General features: G+C 32.3%; 1 protein-coding gene across 2 annotated transcripts; it reads right to left on the reverse strand.

Moving 5' to 3' along the window:
- Positions 1-430: 430 nt before the first annotated feature.
- On the reverse strand, positions 431-18,748 carry LOC130629897 (tubulin polyglutamylase TTLL7-like). Of its 2 annotated transcripts, none has more exons than XM_057443275.1 (26): positions 18,462-18,748; positions 17,777-17,834; positions 16,757-16,820; positions 16,252-16,319; positions 15,668-15,730; positions 15,119-15,217; positions 14,969-15,041; positions 14,121-14,216; positions 13,000-13,047; positions 12,564-12,655; positions 12,036-12,108; positions 11,252-11,407; positions 10,916-11,010; positions 10,233-10,332; positions 9,799-9,843; positions 9,520-9,582; positions 8,664-8,754; positions 8,231-8,277; positions 7,551-7,643; positions 6,327-6,482; positions 4,572-4,694; positions 4,004-4,084; positions 3,272-3,432; positions 2,673-2,721; positions 2,048-2,199; positions 431-1,348 (listed from the first exon to the last, which is right to left on the reverse strand). In XM_057443275.1, exons 1-26 carry the CDS (start codon positions 18,715-18,717, stop codon positions 1,258-1,260), a joined length of 2,493 nt encoding a protein of 830 aa, XP_057299258.1. In that variant the 5' UTR covers positions 18,718-18,748; the 3' UTR covers positions 431-1,257. The 2 variants fall into 2 exon arrangements, with proteins under 2 accessions (XP_057299258.1, XP_057299257.1); XM_057443274.1 differs by having other exon boundaries at positions 4,572-4,697.
- Positions 18,749-19,949: the final 1,201 nt, after the last annotated feature.

Genomic DNA, 19,949 nt, shown 5'->3' on the forward strand with positions numbered 1-19,949 from the left:
CTAAGTGCTCAGTCCAATGTCACAATTAATTTGTTAACCTTTACTGAAACTTATTTCGCAAAATAAAATAAAATTGACCAATTGTTTTTCCTATGACGGGGTAACAAATGGTTGTAAATTGTGTTTTTATTTTGGCTAAAGTTACAGTAGAGTTATATTTTCAAAAATACACTACAGCCGAAACACTATAGTGTTGTGTGCGCTTTACTCGATTAACGACATACTGCGTACCTGTACTAAAGCGCTCCACCTGACCGTGTAGTACAGTTTACGGCTCTTATTAAGCGCTCCACATAGTGTTCAATGGCGGGTCACACCTTGACTTGTGGCTTACCGCGGCGTTTCGACGCCGGGTTTCCCGGCTAGTCTCCTATATAAAGACACAGGGAGAGACATGCAAACTAAGTGAAACACAGAAACTCAGCAGATGTCAATTGTCCAAAAAAATAATTATCCGAAATATATTCAACATTTACACATAAAAAAATAAATAATAGCAAACATATGATACAAATATAGCACATATAGTATATATTACGTCCTCCGCAGGATAACATATATACCTTCAAAAGAGTTAATTTGCGCAAATAGTTAGATTGAAAATGGAGATAGGAAGAGATCGTAGGAAAATCGCTTAGATGAGGAATATTATCTCCTTTAATCATCCTCATTCGCAAATTTCGAAGCGAAGTTCTTCACTGGCGAAATAAAAAAGGTTTTTTTTGTGTGAATATATTATTCTTCAGACGCATATATGTTTGTAGTAAGATATTTTACATAACGAAAATAAAAATTGTGAGAATGAGAGTAGTTGAATTTTTTTAAAAAAATTCGGAGTGGCTGCAAATCTGTAGTTTTCTTTGTTTTACATATCTGTACCTCTTGACCCCTGGACAGTAACAAAACAGTAGTCGAAGTTAGATTTTTAAAAGACATGACTTATAGTCGTTTTTCTGATGAGATATTTATGATCAATTGATAACGCATCATTAAGCATGATTGTTGTAAGGCAACTTGAGATCTTCTCTCCACATGCAGATGTGGTGCTTTCTTCTGCCGTTCTTATCCAACATTAACGCACTTTAATAATGAAACCAACTTCGGGTGCAAATTAGATTTGTCTGCTGGTTTAGAAGCCTCCTACAATCGAAATGATAACTGATAACGTTGTTACTACCCATCTCTCTATTTGTTGTTGTTGTTGCTGTAGCTGTTATTGTTGTAGTTGTTGTTGTTGTTCTTGAAAACCACAACACTTTATTTGTATAATCTTGTTATCTTTGTTCCCATAAGGTGACCGTTACTGAGCTGCGTTTGAATTCTTCGATCACGTGTGTAGAGCGAACGACTAAAACACAAGTTTAGTGAACCACGTTAATAATCGTTAAGTTCTTAACAAATTTATCATAAATAAAGGCGGGATAACAGACAAATAGAAAAGCGCTCGCCAAAACAGACGTTTGACGTTTAAATATTTTATACTATCGAACATCGATCTTTTTTTTTGGAGAATGAAAAGTATTTATAAGTCAAGAGGAGGAGTGTATATTCGCGTCCTTGTGAATTAAGAGGTTGACGCTATTCAAATTTGTCAGTTTTTAAACTTGAAGTTTAGGGCATGTAAATAAAAGGACAAAACATAACTGCGGAATGAACGTTTAGCATACACTCTCTGATTTGTCAGTCGTCCTCACCTGAATACTTAAAGCCATCCCGACTCGACTCACATAACAGATAACACATACGGACCTGCATAACGCAAATGTTTAAAGCCACCCGAACCACTGTTAAATGAGTACTTTAACCCACCCAGCCCTGTATCGTGTAAATATTTCAACGTATCCGGACTCCAACCCATTGAACGCGCTCATTGCACAACTAAATAACTCCCTCGTATAACGCAATTTTACCGTGTATTTACTTGAGCCAAATTGGAACTGAGTTTTACGCTAATTTTGTCCCCAGGTACTGATACATGCGCAGATAAAAGAGTTGCAATTTGCACTGGTTCTTACAAAGAGCTAAAAACTAGGCGGAAAGGTTTTACCTTGAAGCAACTTGATTTGAAGGGTGCTCCGTATTGACTTCCACAGATGATGATGACGACGAACATATTTGCGATTCTGACGCAAACTGATACACGACAAGTAAACAGTCGCGACATAATTTGACGATTTGACGGCAACATTGAATTTCCGCCTAGTAAAGAGAAGATGCGAAATTACGCGGATAATTAACGTATTTCAGCGTTTTGAACTAACAGTCAATTTTTATAACACCAAAAATACATAAAAAATCGAGGAAAAGTATTATACAGTACAAGCACATAGTACATGATATCGAAGTATAAGTCGAAACAATACTCTCTATCAGCGTCACCGGCAAAATATTTCTTTTAGAAAAGCCTTATGAAAAGATCCAAGCCTGACACCCAAACAGAATATGGCAAATATCTCCCGCAAATCAAGCAGAAACACTATGAACATAATTACTGACACCCATACGAAAACGAAAAATATAATTTCCCAATTTTCGTTTTTGTCAGCAAATGATTAGCATATTATGTCAAGCATTAGAATTATTCACAAAAAGGGCGGGTGGTACATCAGAACATGTGTGTATGAATAGTTAGTAAATTGAATCTGGTTTATGTTTTCATTGATCAACATTACCTGCGTCAGTTGCTCTGCACTCTTTAAAAATATGGATTCCCAAGAGTCACTGAAAGTAAAAACAGAGAACACTCACACAAATTGAAAGCTTAAAAAATAATTATAATATTCCCGTAATTTCTAAATCGCTTCGCTTAAACGAAATTTAACCTTATTTATTTTCCCGCAGATGGAAATTCTGAAAAAAACCCGCCTATTTGCTTAAAAAAAGCACAGGAAAACGTGATATCGAGGTTAATTCTGTAAGGCCTGTTCTACACTGAAAATAATTCCTACGGAAATGCTTACGATTCTTGTGTCAAGCTTTATAACTGTTTCATTTTCGTTTTAAAAATAGAATTGTGAAGTATAACGGCAGGGGCGGATCCAACTGTAGGCGAGGTAGGCTAAAGCCTACATTGAGAATTAATTCAGTTCTTTGTTTTTTTTCTGTCATGAAAACAATTGTATTGTTTTCATTTTTTGACAAATTTAAAGCGATTGTTGGGGTGTTATAAATCCACTTATTTATAATTTTTTTACTTAAACATCTCTGGGACACCAAAAGCAAGAGAACAAATAATTATACGCACTAGAATTACTGACAAAAAAAAATTCACCCGTTCGCATTAAAACAATTCCACAGTCCCTGTCCGTGGCTCCACAGCAGTCGATGAAACAGTTTTGTGAAACTGCGTTGCAATGAAATCGATTCCACGTCCTGTGTTTTCCAAGCACGTTGCATGATCACTGTCACATTGCTTCGTACAATGTCGATGACCTGAAAAAAAGTCAAATCACATTTGTCGCTTTACTCTACCCCGCAAACCTGTATACCACCTGTTTAAATTCAATATTTTATTTTGGGGTTTTTTTAAGATGTTTTTACTAAGTATGCAGTCAAATGTGAAACCTTTTAAATTCAACAAAAGTAAGCTGATATGATAAAATGATCGAATTACGTTTTGAACCTTTTTTCGTGTCTTTGTTAACACTTTTTTCGCCCTTCTTATATCTTCTTTTCGTTATTAACTGAGACAGAGATAAAAACCGTCAACGTAAAACAAGTCCATTACGCCAGCTGGAAATGATGGGTAGGGGGGAAAGGGATTTAAAAGGAACATCAAAATTATCAAAGTCGTCTCCTCTCCCGTTTAAAACCAATCCATGTTGTACCAATTCAATTGCATTTTTTAAAATCGTGGATACTAACTTCGTGAGGGGAAACCACGATTTCTAAAAATGCAATAAACTTGGTACAACAGACTGCTTTTAAACGGAAAAGGAAACCATACATAAAAAAAGTTTTTTGTCTTCTACATGATCACAGTATGGACTATAAGAAAACACACTTTTTTCCTTTTAACAGCGTCTAGTTTTACCAGCCAATACGCAGCAACTCTCGCACGATGTAGCTTCCAATTATCTTGAATCTAAGAAATAATCAGAGAACTTAAAACACTATACATTTATTCATTTATTAAATTAATTCAATCATTCATTCATTCGTTCTTTTATTCATTTATTTATTTATTTATTTATTCATTCATTTTTTTCGTTCGTTCGTTCGTTCGTTCATTCATTCATCCAGTCATTCATTGTTTATTTATTCATTCGTTCGTTTATTCATTCATTTATTTAGTCACTCAATAATTCAATCATTCGTTCATTCATTCATTCATTTATTTACCCACTCATTCTTTCATTCAATCATTCGTTTATTCATTTATGCATTCGTTCAAACAAATTTAAAGAGATTGTACACTAAAATATAATAATTGGAGAATCGCAAACATTGTATTGCAAAATGTTGCAAAGTTTCTCTTTACAGACTCTTTATTACCTTTTTACTTAGAAAGATCAAATTAAAAAAGACATGATCTTCTATGGACAGCTAACCAACGTTAACAACCGACCAACCTGTTGTAGTATCTCTTCAGCTTCTTCATCAGATTTACCAGGATATTTTATCTTCATACATTGTAGCAACTGCAACGTTTCTGCCACTTTCTCTTCGTCTTCTATACTCAGTGTCTTAATCTCCTGCTAAATAGCAAAGAATGTTTTTACTGTGTCACACAAGGGAGATTCCCATGGTTCAAGTCTCACTTAACAAGTCCTGCCGTTTGAACTCTAGTAAAAAATGGTTAAACTTACCGACATTTTTTATTGGAAAAAACTAAGCTTTGTAAAATTTTAACGAAAATGTGCTTTTCTGATAAAATAGGGCTACATATATAAACGTATTTTATGCCAACACACAAAAATGCTTTGAAAGGTAAAATACACGGAATAAGTATAACATAGGTCGACATTTTTGCACCCGGGATCGTTGAAGATATTACCATTGACCCTATTTAGTATAAGCTTTTGGCGCTTTAGATATAAGGGGGGGGGGAGGGGTGCCGGCTGTCCATTACTGTTCTAACTTGCGTTGCTTCTGCATTTTATCTTGGTTTTCAGGCAGTAATATAAACGGTTTAAACCATATCTCTGCACATAACAATGACAAATCCTGAAAATTCATCGGGGAAAGCTTACCAAGATATTTAAATTAAAAACAGAAATACGTTGTGAAATTTTTATTCTCATATGGCTATTACATCAAGTACAATTTAGTGAGTTAAGTATATGTTTGTTTCATAAAAGCTCAACTAGAAGTTCTGGTTCAAACGTTTCTTAAAATTTACCGCAATTTCAAAGAATATAATGCCCTTAAAGCCCTATATCACAGCCTGAAATCGAGACTTTTAGAGTGATCAGTCAAGGAGTGGGAAAATCACAATAGAAAATATCACTTGTATGTAGTAGTTAGTTAAAGCAGAGTTGTTATTCTTTCATGTGGAAAAATTGAGGAGATTTGATGGTTCATATGCTATCAATGAAAAACAAAATTATTGCTGTTCCCAAGCATTTTCACGTATATGGAAAATAAAAACATCTAAAATGCTTAACCACTATAGAAGAGATTTGAGGATAACATTGGTAAAAAAATTACTTTTAGTGAGGAGCTTTCAGAAGACTTTTAAAAATTATCGAGGAGCTTTGAGGAGGCGCATGGTGTAGCATAGATTCTCTTTTTTGAAGCAGATTTTCTGTAAAAAAATAAAAACGCGCACACACACGAGATAAGCAGATATTTCTGCGAGAAGTGACTTCTTGTGTTCATAAGAGAATTTTAAAGATAGCAGTGAACATTGTTGCAAGAAAACCAACTTAAAAAAATGCAGTAATGACAATCTAGGGAATAAAAATTTGAACAAAATTAACTGATTCAAGTTTAAAAAAATTGCCACATTTGATTTTCTTTTGTCAACGAAAGGACTCAAACACACGCTTTCTTTCTAGAAGCGAAACTTTCGTCATTTTGTCCGCCTGTTAACATGAAGTGATAACATTACTTCAACAGCGTTTAAAAATTGGAATTACTTCTTTTTGGCCGGAAACCTTTTGTCATTGCACCAGAGACTTGGTGTCTCAACGTTGATGAAGAAAACTACAGCCGGATAATAATTTTAAATCCTATCAAAGTTGAGTGATTACTAATAGATGACGTGTTGGTATTTCGACCTAGCTGGGACGACACTTGATGTACTGAGGCTTATAGCGCCATTTTTATCTTTGATTTTACGCAACTTCTAAGCAAAGATATAACCTGAAAAAAAGCGCACTCACTTGAGAAGAATTTTTCAATAAAGCTGTAGAAGGTCTAGGCGTACGACTGACCAGTGATTGTGTATTTAAAAAATAAGATGCAGGACGCGGTGTTATTCGTTCGGCAACAGATTTGGTTTTGATTGGCCTCTGCACAGATGGCATCGATAGCAGTGGCTAAAGATAAAGTTATTTACCAACATGACATTGTAAAAATTTAAAAAAATTATATCACAAATACGAACCATACAAGAAACACACGCGACAACAGAAACTGCTTGACATTGCTTGATCTTACAATATGCTCCAACTCACCATAAGAAATATATATTACTTTTTAAAAAATGCCCTACCACCATAGCATGTCTTGTGTCGGGTCACAAGTCGAAAAGAAAATGGTATGGATGTTTTCTCTGCCAGTTATAATTACATCTTTATTTTGCTATCACTCTTAGTTCACGTACTTAATGAAGCGCCACGCAGACGCAATACATTGTCCGCAATACATTGTCAATTTAGCCTACTTTTTTACTTTGGAAGATACTCTTACTACTTGGATAGAGATGAACAATTACACAGGGCGCCAAATTAACAAAATCGTAGAAAAATGAAAACAAATCACAACACATAGGACGTAAATGGGCATGATTCGAGGAATATATTAAAAACCTGGGAACCATTGAAAACTATTTACAACGCACGAAAGTTAAATATAGAACTTCAATAAAAAAAAATCGCTATCATGTCACGAAATTTCAAAAAAAATGAGAGAAAGCTTTTAAAAATGGGCGTGACAACCGCCTGCTTGAATTTCTTTCAACCTTTTTTTTCGTCCTTTTAATTTAAAGGACATTTAAGGACATTCCGTTAACTGATCTAATATTATTACCAAAAGTATGCGAGGTAGGGAGTTGTTGTCCACAACCTCTATCATTTTTACGCCATATTCTAACGACCTCATTCAGCTCACAGTAAGTATGTCACAAAGAAAGACTTTGCCTGCTTGTATACGTCATTGTGCACGACTTAACAACCTGAGCGGGGGGGTACAACAACCAAATATGCCCCCCCCCCTTCCCCTTCCCATGCAATGCAAACTTGATATATAAGAACACCTATAGCGGACAACTTATCACAAGTCCTTTTTAAGTCATAAAATCCCAGAAACACAAACAAAAAAAGCAACATGGCTGGTTCACTTCACCTAAATACATTCAAATCATTGAATGAAGTTATCCTACTCACCACAGGTCCTTTCAAAACATATTGACCTTTATTATTAACCAAATGTAGAACATCATTCTCAACTTCTTGTAACAGATCTAATATTTCTTCCTCCTATTGCAAAATGTGTAAAAAAAATTAAAGAGGTATGTATGTATATTGTCGGAATACAATTTGTGAATAAAAGCTCCACGATGTATTTTCAGTGATATTTTAAAAAACACAAATGGTAAATTTGACTGACATAAAAATAACTATATCTCCATCCACTTTCAAAATGTGTGTTTTCTGACATCTGCAAAAGTAAAGTTGACAAAAGTTGCTCACGTCAGCATTTTTTAATAACAACATAAAAAAATAAATTTCAGAATAACAAGTTTCAGAAAAACTAAACTCAATGAAAATGTTTTAAATTTAGGTTTGACACACTACAATTAAGGTCATAAATCTGAGGCACAAACAAACGATATATCAAGTCCTATTTTTCAGCTTACTGCTATTTTGTTAATGCAAACTTGGTGCAAGAGATAGTGAAAATTAAAGTAAAAATAATATATATTTTTAAGGCCATCAATCAGTTTCTTTAGAGCTACAATTTTTTGCACTCAGGATAATTTATTTAAGTTCACCGTTTTTGTTTTTTTTGGACTTTTTTGTGCATATTCAAAGAGTAATTATCACCAGACACAAAAGTTACAAACCTTGAGATTACACAAGTGGCTCTCATCTTTCTGTAACGTTGTTCGACCTGAAAATTATAGACAACTACTAAAATGAAGAAACATTGACGAAGAAAAACTTAAGAAGACACAATTAGGTTAGTACTTAAATTTGCATTTCTAATGTGTTTGTAGGTCACACCAGAGCAGTGAAGAAGCTTGGTATATATACAAGGCGTTAAGTTTTGTGCAACATTCAACCAAAATTGGTGGAATACAAATACGGTTTGCCCTTGAAAGATTTCCAACAGAGTTTACTTGAAATAAACCCATTGTTCATGTCTACAAAGTCACTGCGCATGTACAGTTTCTACAACCTCGATATGAAAACTTCTATGTAAATACTAATATATTTTATTGCGGCTCGAAATCTGTGCATCAAGACAATTAGAAAACAACAAACGTTATAGATTACCTGTGATAACTTTCGTGCACTGTTCAAGCAGGTTCGAGTAGTAATCACACAACGGTTTAGTAGCTGGTGGATAGATGCGAACAAACTCACCCTAAATATCAAAACACAAAAATAAAACTCTATAGCTTAAGAATTTATAGCCCTTCTTATATACTTGATGCGACATTAATGGTCATGGGGACGAAGTTGCTGTTTGATTTATATTCTAGGAAACAAAGGTGTTTTTACAGCGTTATAGCGCGTATATTTTCTCTGAAACCCATCTATAGAAGACACATATACTACGGCTTGTGACGTAAGAGCTGTCAGAATAAAAACTGATATATTTCACGAGGTGAAGCAGCTTGCGCATGTCTATAACATCAATATGACACTGGATAATTTAAATGATTCGAAGCTACAAAATATAGATTGAATAGATAGATTGAAGCAATTTAAACATAGATTGAAGTTCGCGAATTGAAAGTTTGGCAACATTTGGCCAAGAAATAATTTGTCGGTCACCTCTTTCACCAAGGATAATAAATTTATTCGTTAGTTATATTTATACATATCTGACGTAAAGAAAGTAAAATTAGTGCCGTTTTTAATTCTGTGTAATTTATTTTGGGAATATAAGTTCAAATCTAACTTCTTCGCACCAGCTTTTTTTCCTTAATTCCATGAAACATTGTAGTCTTTCTAAAAATTTTTTCAGATTTAACCGGTAATTTATTCCAGCTGGGTTACGATTTTCCCCAATTGGAATATTACTTTTTAGCGGTCTATATTTTAGTGATAAGCCAATCACTTAACTTGTATGTTTTATCAAAGTACATAAATGAAGGGATTTAACAAGAAGATAGAATATACTAACTGCATTTTTATCTTCGTATTGTTTTTTCTGAGCTTCAGTTCGTAATTGATGCAATCTCCATTTCTACATGATGAATGAGATTGTGTAAAAAAAACAAAAATATACAACAACAACAAACAACAACAAACAACAACAACAACAACAACAACAACAACAACAACAACAACAACAACAACAAAGAGAATAAAAGCAACACCACCAGTAAAAACAACAAAAAACAACAAGACAACAACAACAACAACAACAACAACAACTCCACCATCACAACAAAAGTCTTACCAAGTCTTTTTTTCTTTTCTGAAGTAACTTTCTTTTATTGCCAGCCTGAAAATAGATATGTTTGTTGTGCAATCTAACTTGTTGAAAAAAGAGTTGAAATTGATACTATATCAAATATAGTATATAAAATTTTTTATGACATTTTGCCCATATTTGCCCTTTTTGCCCTTTTCTAAACATTTAGACAGTATTTTTTAACTTCCTGACAATTTCTGACTTTCCGAACAACGCTGACTAAGTGTACACTCTGAGATATTAAGATTAATACGAAAAGGTGTGATATGAAAAAGTATCAAAGTTCTCCTTTAAAAATTGTGTGTGTGAAAAACGTCTCTTCTTGAAACGGCAGCTTACTAATGGTGTGTCATGAGTAAAAGTAACGTTTTCGTGGAAATCATTCATCACAAAAATGTTTATGTACAAATAATACATACAAGATTTGACGGTTCCACAGTTTTACGCGGAGTTGCACCCATTAATCTTTTGTTCGATTCAACCTTCTCCGCTTTTAAACGTCTCTTTTTATCTTTCGTTCTAGACCAAGAACAAAAATCTTATTACATGGTTTGAATAAAAGGTTCTTCCACGCGCATACAGGTAGTTATATCTACTAATCTTATTCTTGTCCTTACGAAATAAAAAAGCAACATAATGGGTCCTGAATGGTTATTATATCATTTCTTTCGACCTGAAAAATCAAAGCTTATTCACATTTTCAAATTTGCAAAAAAACCTGTTTAATATCTGCTGAGTGTTAACTTGCTTCAGCGTGATGAATATAGTGCATTAGGACTTAAAGATTATGGATAAATCAACAAAAATAGCTCTTATTAATCTGTGTTAGGGATTACTTAAAAAAACAATAAAAGTGGAAATTGAATAGAGCAATTTAGTTTAAAAAACTGTTACAAAATTTAATTTTCTTAAAACACAGAAAGTTTGTTTGTTGCAAATTCTTAAAATATTTTATTTCTTCTCAGATTTTGTTAGTTATTCATCTCTTTTCTGCTGGTTAACCATAACAGTTCTTGAACGAAACCATTAAAGTGATAAAAAAGCTGTGAAACTAGAAAATTCAAGAAAAAACTGATTTTATAACCAAGCACTTATTACATACTTTATATTTAGCAGGTTTAGTACACTACTAAGGACACCATATTTGATTTCATAATCTAAGTCTTGGTCAGCACCGAAGCTGGGAGCTCTGTTGACCTGTGAAACAAAAACACAGTGAGTAAATCCTACATGAGAAATACGAAAAACACGTATACTTTTCATGGGGAAGGTAATAAATACTGAGCAAATCACAACAGTTCAGTACCTGCACTGTGTTATAATAACTGTAAAAACATAGCATTTAGTACCGATTTTAAAAGAGAATTGCAAAATTTGGTTTTCAATTCCATTATTAACAAACGGAAAACACAACACAGTATGCACAAAAACGTCATACCTCTAAAACCCAGGGTTTACACTTTCTATCGATAAATATGTCAAAGCCGAGTATTTCAAAACAGCAGCTCTCTCCCTGTGGATCACTTCCTCGACACATGTGATAGGCATGAAATAAACGAGGCTCTGCGACTAAGATTGTTTTTATGATGGCATCCTAAAATTGGTGTGTATATTGTATTTGCTTTATTATTCCCACTGCAGGGTCAGCGTTATAACCTCAAAAAAGGGGTTATCAGAGAGGTCAGAATACTAGCGGATAGGATTATTTTTACAATGCATGAAAATCAGATTAGTATTATTGTCAACAAAAAAAACCAGTAAGTTTTTAAAAGGTCACGGAATTACGATATTTTTTCAACCCATGCGAAAAAGGGGCTTACTAGAAAGGCAGGAGTATTAAAGAGGTGAAATAGATTTTCTACACTCAAGCATTTTAAGAAGATTTTGAAGTGGTATATTTTTGTGTATGTAATTTAAAAAAAGTGGTTATTGCAAAAATTTATTAAGCTGAAATCAAAAGTGTTTTTTACAGAAATTACATCTATTATAATTAAATCAATTTTAAATTTTTAATTTAGAGAAATAACATTGAGAAGGGGGAAAAATATTAAGACTAAATAACAAATAATTTTTATTTTTTAAAAAATCTAACAGTAAAAGTGCATGACACAGGTAACAGAACAATCATAGAAAGAATAGAAAATTGCCAGCACAAGTTCCAAAGCAAAGCACAGGGCATATTCGAGTTAAACCTTCCTCTACACAAAAAACCCTGGCATTACCGCAACTCTGTTCCACATTGCTTCAACATTTTCACCCTTGTCTTCTAACCATTTCCAAAAATACTTTAAAGTTCTAAAAAAGAAAGTTGAATTAACTGAAAGAACAGAATCTTCGTTTTAGTCAAACTATTTACCTCAGTCCCTTGGGAGTTCGAGTTACCGGAGTTAGCTATATGAAATGTTTTAATATAAATTTATTAAATTTTAAAGTTTATTAGAATTATATTCAAACACGTCGTATTAATACCTAGCGAACAAGAAACTACTCAATATTTTCTTAACTTTGTTTATTTTAATGTTTTGAAAAAGGTAGTAAAATTGTCTTTTCAAAATCCTTAGAATTATCTTCGTGCAAAAATAGTAGTATTAACAGTATATGTTCGATTTTCAGTCTTCAATCTTGTCAGAATATTAAATTGATATAAAACTTCCCTCATTAACATACGATTGCATATTAACTAAACTTTATAAAAAGACATTGTGACTCTCTATTTTTTGCTTTCATAATGAAAAACACACAACCTTCACCTTTTGCTTCCTAAATCTTCTTTGGACGTCTGTATAAAATTTTCACTATGTTTATTAATAGAATAGTTTGTGAGATGCATGAACGAGCTTGTCTAAACAAAATTGACTTCTTTATAAAATCAACAAGGGAAGACATTTTCATGGAAAGAAATATATAAAAAGAAAAATGAAGATGCATTTAAAAAAGATTCTAATTGCAAACATAAATTATAAATCTAATTGCAAAAATATCTGTATTTAAACAAAATACAGATATTTTTCTTTGTGATAACTTTTAATTGCAAGAATAAGTTCTGCGAAAAGTTCTTCCCTTGGCATAACAGGTATTGAAATATTCTTTAAAATGCAATTTAAAAGCAACCACTTACTTACAGCAAGTAGATTTTTTATATGGGACATAAAGCTAGTCTTATATAACAAAAATAATTAGACTTACTATGTTTGACTCTGATGGACTTGTATATGGCTCAGTTCCCATACGTACCTATCCAGAATAAAATGTAAGTGAAAATCTGGTTTTATGTGAGTAAAATTAATTTAATTTTTTGTTTCATTTTTAATACAAGCATAAAAAACATAAACACCTCAATACTACAACATACTACAAAAGGTATTATTATAGCAGTTGAAATGGTGATACTTAATTATCCTACACAAGTTTTTTAAAACCTAAAAAAAATGTTTTTGTTTGACAAGACTTTTTGCAACAATTAGCATGATATTGTACTTTTTAAGGGTTTAAAAGAATCTGAGAACTAACATCATTGGGATAAAATAGGACACAGGTCTTGAAATTTTACAGCAAAGATCATTCTGTTACTATAACACCTCTGTTATTGTCAAGGAGGGGAATTTCTGTTTCCCTCCTTGGTAAAATTTAAAAATAAAAAAAAATCACTTAGGCTTTGTTATATGTTTTGTTGCACTACAGAAGTTAAAATGCACGTTCGTGCACAGCAATTTTGTGCATGCAAGATCTCCGTCTGTATGTAAAAGGCACATAATTTTTCTCCACTTTTGCAGGTCATTGCTTACGCAAGTTTAACATTTATCTATTACGTAACTTTTATTATTTGCAAAGTAGAAAAAAAGAGAGAATATTTCGTGCCACATCTTTGGCATATAATAGTCTTTAGTTTCATAATGAATTTAAAATTGTTATACTTGTCTATCATTCAATATTAAAGGATGTGCACATTATTTTGTGTACATTATTAGATTGCCACGAAAACCTGTTCACCATATCCTTATTACACATTGCAGGGTACCAAATGTTAAATCAATGTGTGGGGAAGTATTTTTATTATAAGAATTATTTGTGGTTTGGACTATGATTTTGGTATATATGAACGACATTTGTTTGTATCTTTTTTCAGAGAATGATTAAAAAAATGCAGAACAATTTATGTATATTTATACATCTGTTTCGCAAAAAACTTTTTTATTTCGTTCCTCCCCTCTGTGCCTTCCTAAAAGTGTCTTAAAATTGGTTCTTCCTTATGACCATGGTTTCTCATAAATTTATTTCAAAAAGAAAAAAATGAGTGAAGTACTCACCAAGCCGTCCTTATATAAAAATATTTTGAGTGGATCACATGACATTACGAAGACATACATCCTCAGATCGAATTTAAAGCCATCCATTAACATGGGCTAAATAAAAATGAGAAAATAATGGCAACAAAGCCGAAAATTGAATAAAAATATATTCATTTGGTTGTCAGTGTCTAAACTAAACCATCAGTGGTGAGATGATTTATCTATACATTTTGACATTTATTTAAGAAATGGCAATTTAACAAGGTTGGTAATTACTATTAGGTAGACCAGAGAAGAGTATAGTATATAGTTTTCAAAGGATGTTCATTGGTGTGCACATTCAGCGTTCGAATTAACAACTTGAGCATTGCAAGTTGCAAATCATTTAGATTTTTATGCAGATCTCAAAATTACGTACTTAACATAAAATTCTCAAATTGAAACATAATATTTGAAAAATATATACAGCCCATCAATGTTTTAATTTCAGTGTTTTCCAGGTTTATTTATTATTGCGAAGTATGGAGCTTAGCTTGTTCTAAAACCACCGAAACGTGATGTATCGAAAAAAAAAAAATTTTCGCAGATCACTTTTAATACTTAATTTAAACCCTGAATATTTATTTCATGAAAGGAATATTTCCTGGGTTTAATTTGGATTTACGTGTTGTTTTTTATGCCAAAATTTACTTAGAAATACTCAAATTCCTGTTGTTTTAATTGTGGGTTGGACTCTCTGGTGATTGAACTAACCTCATCATATTTTTTTTATTTAACACTTACTACACATACATTTTAACTTCTTTCTTTTTTCCGTTCACAATAAGTATAACTGAAATTATATCAAACAAACAAACAGCACATACTTTATCTAGATATTCTTGTATTATGCAGTTTTCATTTGGCATTATTTTCTCAGCATTACGCGTTAACCAAATGCTAAAATGAAAAGTAAATTAAACGGAATCTTAGTTTTTTAGGAAGGAAAATTAATTGCTGTGAATCATGCATCTTACCCGTTCCCCATAGCTCCATTAACAGGCTTTCGAATGTATGTCTTCGATCTCTTTTTCTTTTTCTTGCTTTCTCTAGCTTGAAATTGAAACATGGAATACCTGTGTTAATCGTATTAAGGAGACTTTTACATTGTGTCAAAATAAAAGTATGTTTGTATTTCACTGTGAAGTTTTTGATATTGAAAATAAATTTATCATATATTTTTATTACTTGCACGCTACACAAAATTAAAATAAATAATATTTTGAATTGAAAATTTCATCAGTGATGTGTCTGATTTTTTTTACGATAATGACATCGGTTTATTTTGCATTACTCTTATTGCAACTTTCATCAAAGACAAATCAATTGTTTGAAAAAAAAATTACGCAGATATAAATTTTCCACCTGTAACGTTCAGAATTTTTTTTTCTGTGATAAAACAACTTAAGAAATTTAGATTCACAATCGATTTCCCCTCTTATAAAAAACGTTATGTAACCTGTAGTATTTTTCAGATTGGAAATATTTTTTATGTGCTTACAATTGAAACGTTATGAAAAGGATACTCCCCAGGCAAAATCCAGGTTTGTGGAACAAAATTAAAATCATTTGGACATACTCGTTGGACTCTGAAAAAAAAATTACAAAAAATATAGATAATTTGCATAGATGAGTTTTCATGTTGGGATTTTGTGTTGGGAGCAGCATACATGCATGCATATGTACAGGGACAGAAAATATGAATAACTATGATAAGGAGGTCTATTTAAATGAAAAAAAAAATTGTTGAAATTCTTTTGACATGTTCTTGAGAAAAGAGGAGAATAGCTAATAACTTTAATTTCAGTGTCTTTAAATTTTGTAATTCCTGAAATGCAATGTTAAGTAGTCGTTTTTTTTCATGGGATCATTTTTTCTGCCCAAACTTGTATATATACAATATATTGTAGATATGCTAAACAAGTGCAATTACGAATATTTTCATGGATCAAATTTCCTTCTCTTAGCTAATGCCAACAATGCAAAGTAACATCCTAAGGGAAATTGTCAGAGAATTGAACATCGCACAGGTGATGAAGGATTACAAGACAAAGTATTGGTCATCTGTAATTGCTATCTTGGGGTACTCCATGTAAATCTTAGCACATACCTCCATATATTTCTAGCCAGACAATCTTTGCGACAAATTTCCCCCATACCCACAAAGTGGTTTATTTTCTATAAATATAAAAATGGGAATCGGTTCATAACCTTGTCTCAACTTTATTGCAATCAAGTTTAAATTACTCTATGTTTTGCCTTATGTTAGAACAACAAAACAAAAGTACAGGGTGACTACTAATAAAATGAGAATAAAAGTAAGGAGAATAAGGAGAATTAAGGAGACAAATTGACATTTTTTAAGTATATTTTGCTGTAAACGAGAATAAAAAAAACCCAGAGGTAACAGAGAAATATGTCTTATTTTACTGGTGATGAACAATCCATTAACACATTTCCAAAAAAGTTACGATCAGAAAAAATAAGAAATGAGGAGAAATTAAGGAGAATAGCTAAAATTTCATTCTTTTAAGTATATGATTTTATTTTTCTAAGGTTATTTAAGGAATTTAAGGAGGAGTGCCACCCTGTAGTAAGTAAAAGTAATTACAGACCTGATATGACTTCAGTTCAGCAATCTTCTCTGCTGGAACAGCACAATCACTCCAAATCAAAAAACTATAAATACAAACACAAAAAAAACATTGAAATTAAGACCATCACAATCTTGCTAAAAAATTACTTTGGACTCTTTTTGTTTCTTTATTTATGCGAAATCAACAGCAGGCTACTTTTCTTAAGGTGTCTTTTTATTATAAAAATCAAAGAATGTTTATAATTAGAAAGAACTTCGATTATTTTTGGTCTTTCATCTGATAATGTTGTGAATGAAACTGTACATCCTAAATTTAAATTCAGGCAATTTTTTTTGTCTAAAAGCATGTAATAACACCATCTTGTAACAATAGGACCTGCTATATATTATAACCAATCTATCTGACAAAATACCAAAAAGCCAAGCCAGATGATTCTTTTACTATTAGTTGAAAAACACATTTAATGGTTTAAAAATTTTGTTGTTGTCAGCAATGACCAGTTGATAGACAAAAAGAATTTATCAGAAAATTGTTTAAAAGATTGTTTACATGTTGCTTCTATGGTTACTATTAGAGTTTGGAATGCTGATAAAGAAAATGTATAGGATCATGTGCCTTAGATAGATTTACAGAGACATTTGGATTTAAAGTTCTTTTAATTATGTCACAAATCCATTGGTTCCGAAACAGTTGGGTTGGCCAAGCTATAAGAAATTGGTCCCATTTGGGTTCCAGGTGGTTTTTAGTTACCCACGCAGAAGATCTGTGTGCAAGTTAGTCATAAATTGTGCATACATGTAAAGTTACATTCCAGCAATTCAAGTTAGAGCATTCACAAATTTACCATAAGCATGATGAACAAAATAAATTGATATACACTATTGGTAATGTACATAGTTTGTTAAAACTAAATGTTAAAAGTAAAATTGTCTATTTTAGCAGCTCAAATTTACATTTTAGAGTGAAACATGGAAGCAGCCACCAGTATTAAATAATATTTAAACAACCCAAATTGTGTAAAGGAAAAACAAAACTAACCAGTCTGAAGTTGGTGCACCAGAAAATGTGAACCCGAAATCTGAGCAGACTTGACGCACTATAACAGGTTTGAAATAATATAATACCTTTAAACTATACATCTACAAGACTTATACTTAGCCTATTGTGTTTACTTCCAGAAATTTGTGGGATCAGACCATAAGAGACAATAAAAGTGTGAGTTGATTTTTTTTGCCAAGCCTTCAGCATGAGAATTGAACTATCTATATTTGACAAATTGTCATAATTACACAGATATTGGTGCTCAAATGAATCGTCCAATGCAGACCCTTTTTTGCAGAAATTGACAACACTGCCAATTGGAATTAAGATGCTGTCTATAAATGTAAATAATTGTGAACTAAAATTTGCTACCCTACAAATACAAATGCTGAAGTGTTAACAAAGGAGGCAACAAGCAACGAGCTAACGTGAAAAAAATTGAATTAGAAAGGCTGAAGTCTACTAATATTTTGTATTTTTTTGTAAACTATAATGGTATAGCAGTTAAGTACTACGGCAAGCGGTACTGCATAAGAAAAAACATTTTGCTTCATATTGATTGATTTAATAAGCATACACCAAATAACCAAACATGTAACAAATGCACATGATCTAAAGATTTTATTTATTAAAGTAAATAATTCAAAAACCAAAATCCTAAAGTAAGTCAATAAAAACATACCTAAATTATACTTAGTCAATGAAAGATTTGCAGACAACACAGTTTTCTTTTTCTTCCCAGTACGTGTTTTTGTTTTCTTTTTGACTCCATCTTTTGGAGGGTCATTTGCTCTATTTTTCTCATCCTTCTCCACAAGAAGAGGTTGACTTGTGTACTGTGTAAGTTGTTTCTTTTGTTTGTGTAAAGAAGAATCATTTAAACTGACTTCTGCTTGTGATATTAATTTTGACACTGAATGGCATCTTTGGGCTGGCATATTTTAACCTAAAAAGATGGTATATAATTATCTAATTTAAACAAATTAAAAATCCAAAAAACAGTTTTATGTAACATTCTAGTAGTTACCCACACATTAGATGATATCACTTATATTTTAAGTTTTTAAGTTTGTTGACTTTAAAGTTATAAGTGCAATGTCATGGCTTCACTAAGTTCAACATCAACAAATAGCTAATTTGTTGGCAAACAAATGAGGAAATCACAGACAGACACATCTATATTATAATACCCGCATACGACTGTCTGTCACTCAAAATGGTACTGTAAGTAGCGAGATGCACACATTTTTCCATGGGCCACTGACTAGTTAATTATAAAGTATTAATATAATAGACAAACATTTATTTTCCTTCACTTCTCAATTCTACTGAAATTTTTCCCAATCTGGATAATTAAGGAATGTTCTAATAAGAAGGCATAAGCATTTATTTCCAATATTTTTTTTAATATGAGAAGGTTTATGTTAATATTTGGAAAGGGTGGTTAAATTTTTTGAAACATGGTATTGTCACCCAACTACACCAAGGCTACCAGGGATATATATGTGGTTTTTGAGGACATCGAGCATCTAAAATCAACAATCGCATTTGCTGTTGTCATTACCATTCTATGTTAACACAGCACAGAAATAAAATTGCTGTGAAAAGAAGTACTTGTGATGTGTGTTGTTGAATCCGATACACTCACTAGGTTTTTCTAAAGATCTATTACCTGGAAAATACATTAGATATGTTAGTCATTGTTACTAAATGGAGCTAAACACAGTTTAGCTCAAGTTAATTGCAGTTTCCAATACTTGATAGTTGCTATGCAGATGCATCATTAAGGGTACACAAGGTTGTCTTGCTCACCCAAGGCATCTTTGTCTCAATTAACCAAATCGAAGCTTTGTGTCATAACTTGAAGCAACTTTCTTGTTGTTGATACTTTAGAGTAGGGGACTAAAGGTTTGGGTATAGTCTGTCCATATTAGGAGGTTCTAAGTTAGCCAATCAACAATCCAGGGGCCCTATAAATAGGAGAGAGTTACTCTGATTTAGCTTCTCACCAGCAGTAGCAATAACTTGCTTAACTGAAATAATTTTCCCACCCACCCACCCATATATTTGGTTAATTTTATTTTATTTTTCTCTTTATGTGACACACCTGCATCATCGCCACACTATGGTGGAACGATAACGGATCGAACTGGTTCATCGAGGCTACATA

The sequence above is a fragment of the Hydractinia symbiolongicarpus genome, chromosome 2 (genome assembly GCF_029227915.1).
Source record: "Hydractinia symbiolongicarpus strain clone_291-10 chromosome 2, HSymV2.1, whole genome shotgun sequence".
Taxonomy (NCBI): domain Eukaryota; kingdom Metazoa; phylum Cnidaria; class Hydrozoa; order Anthoathecata; family Hydractiniidae; genus Hydractinia; species Hydractinia symbiolongicarpus.

Coding starts and splice junctions, on each gene's coding strand:
- LOC130629897 (XM_057443274.1), bottom strand. CDS start 18,717: ATGCCAGCCCAAAGATGCCATTCAGTGTCAAAATTAATATCACAAGCA. Junction 6,483..7,550: donor ATGTTTTGAAAGGACCTGTG/GTGAGTAGGATA, acceptor CTTTATCTTTAG/CCACTGCTATCGATGCCATC. Junction 4,698..6,326: donor TATTGAAAAATTCTTCTCAA/GTGAGTGCGCTT, acceptor TTTGCTATTTAG/CAGGAGATTAAGACACTGAG.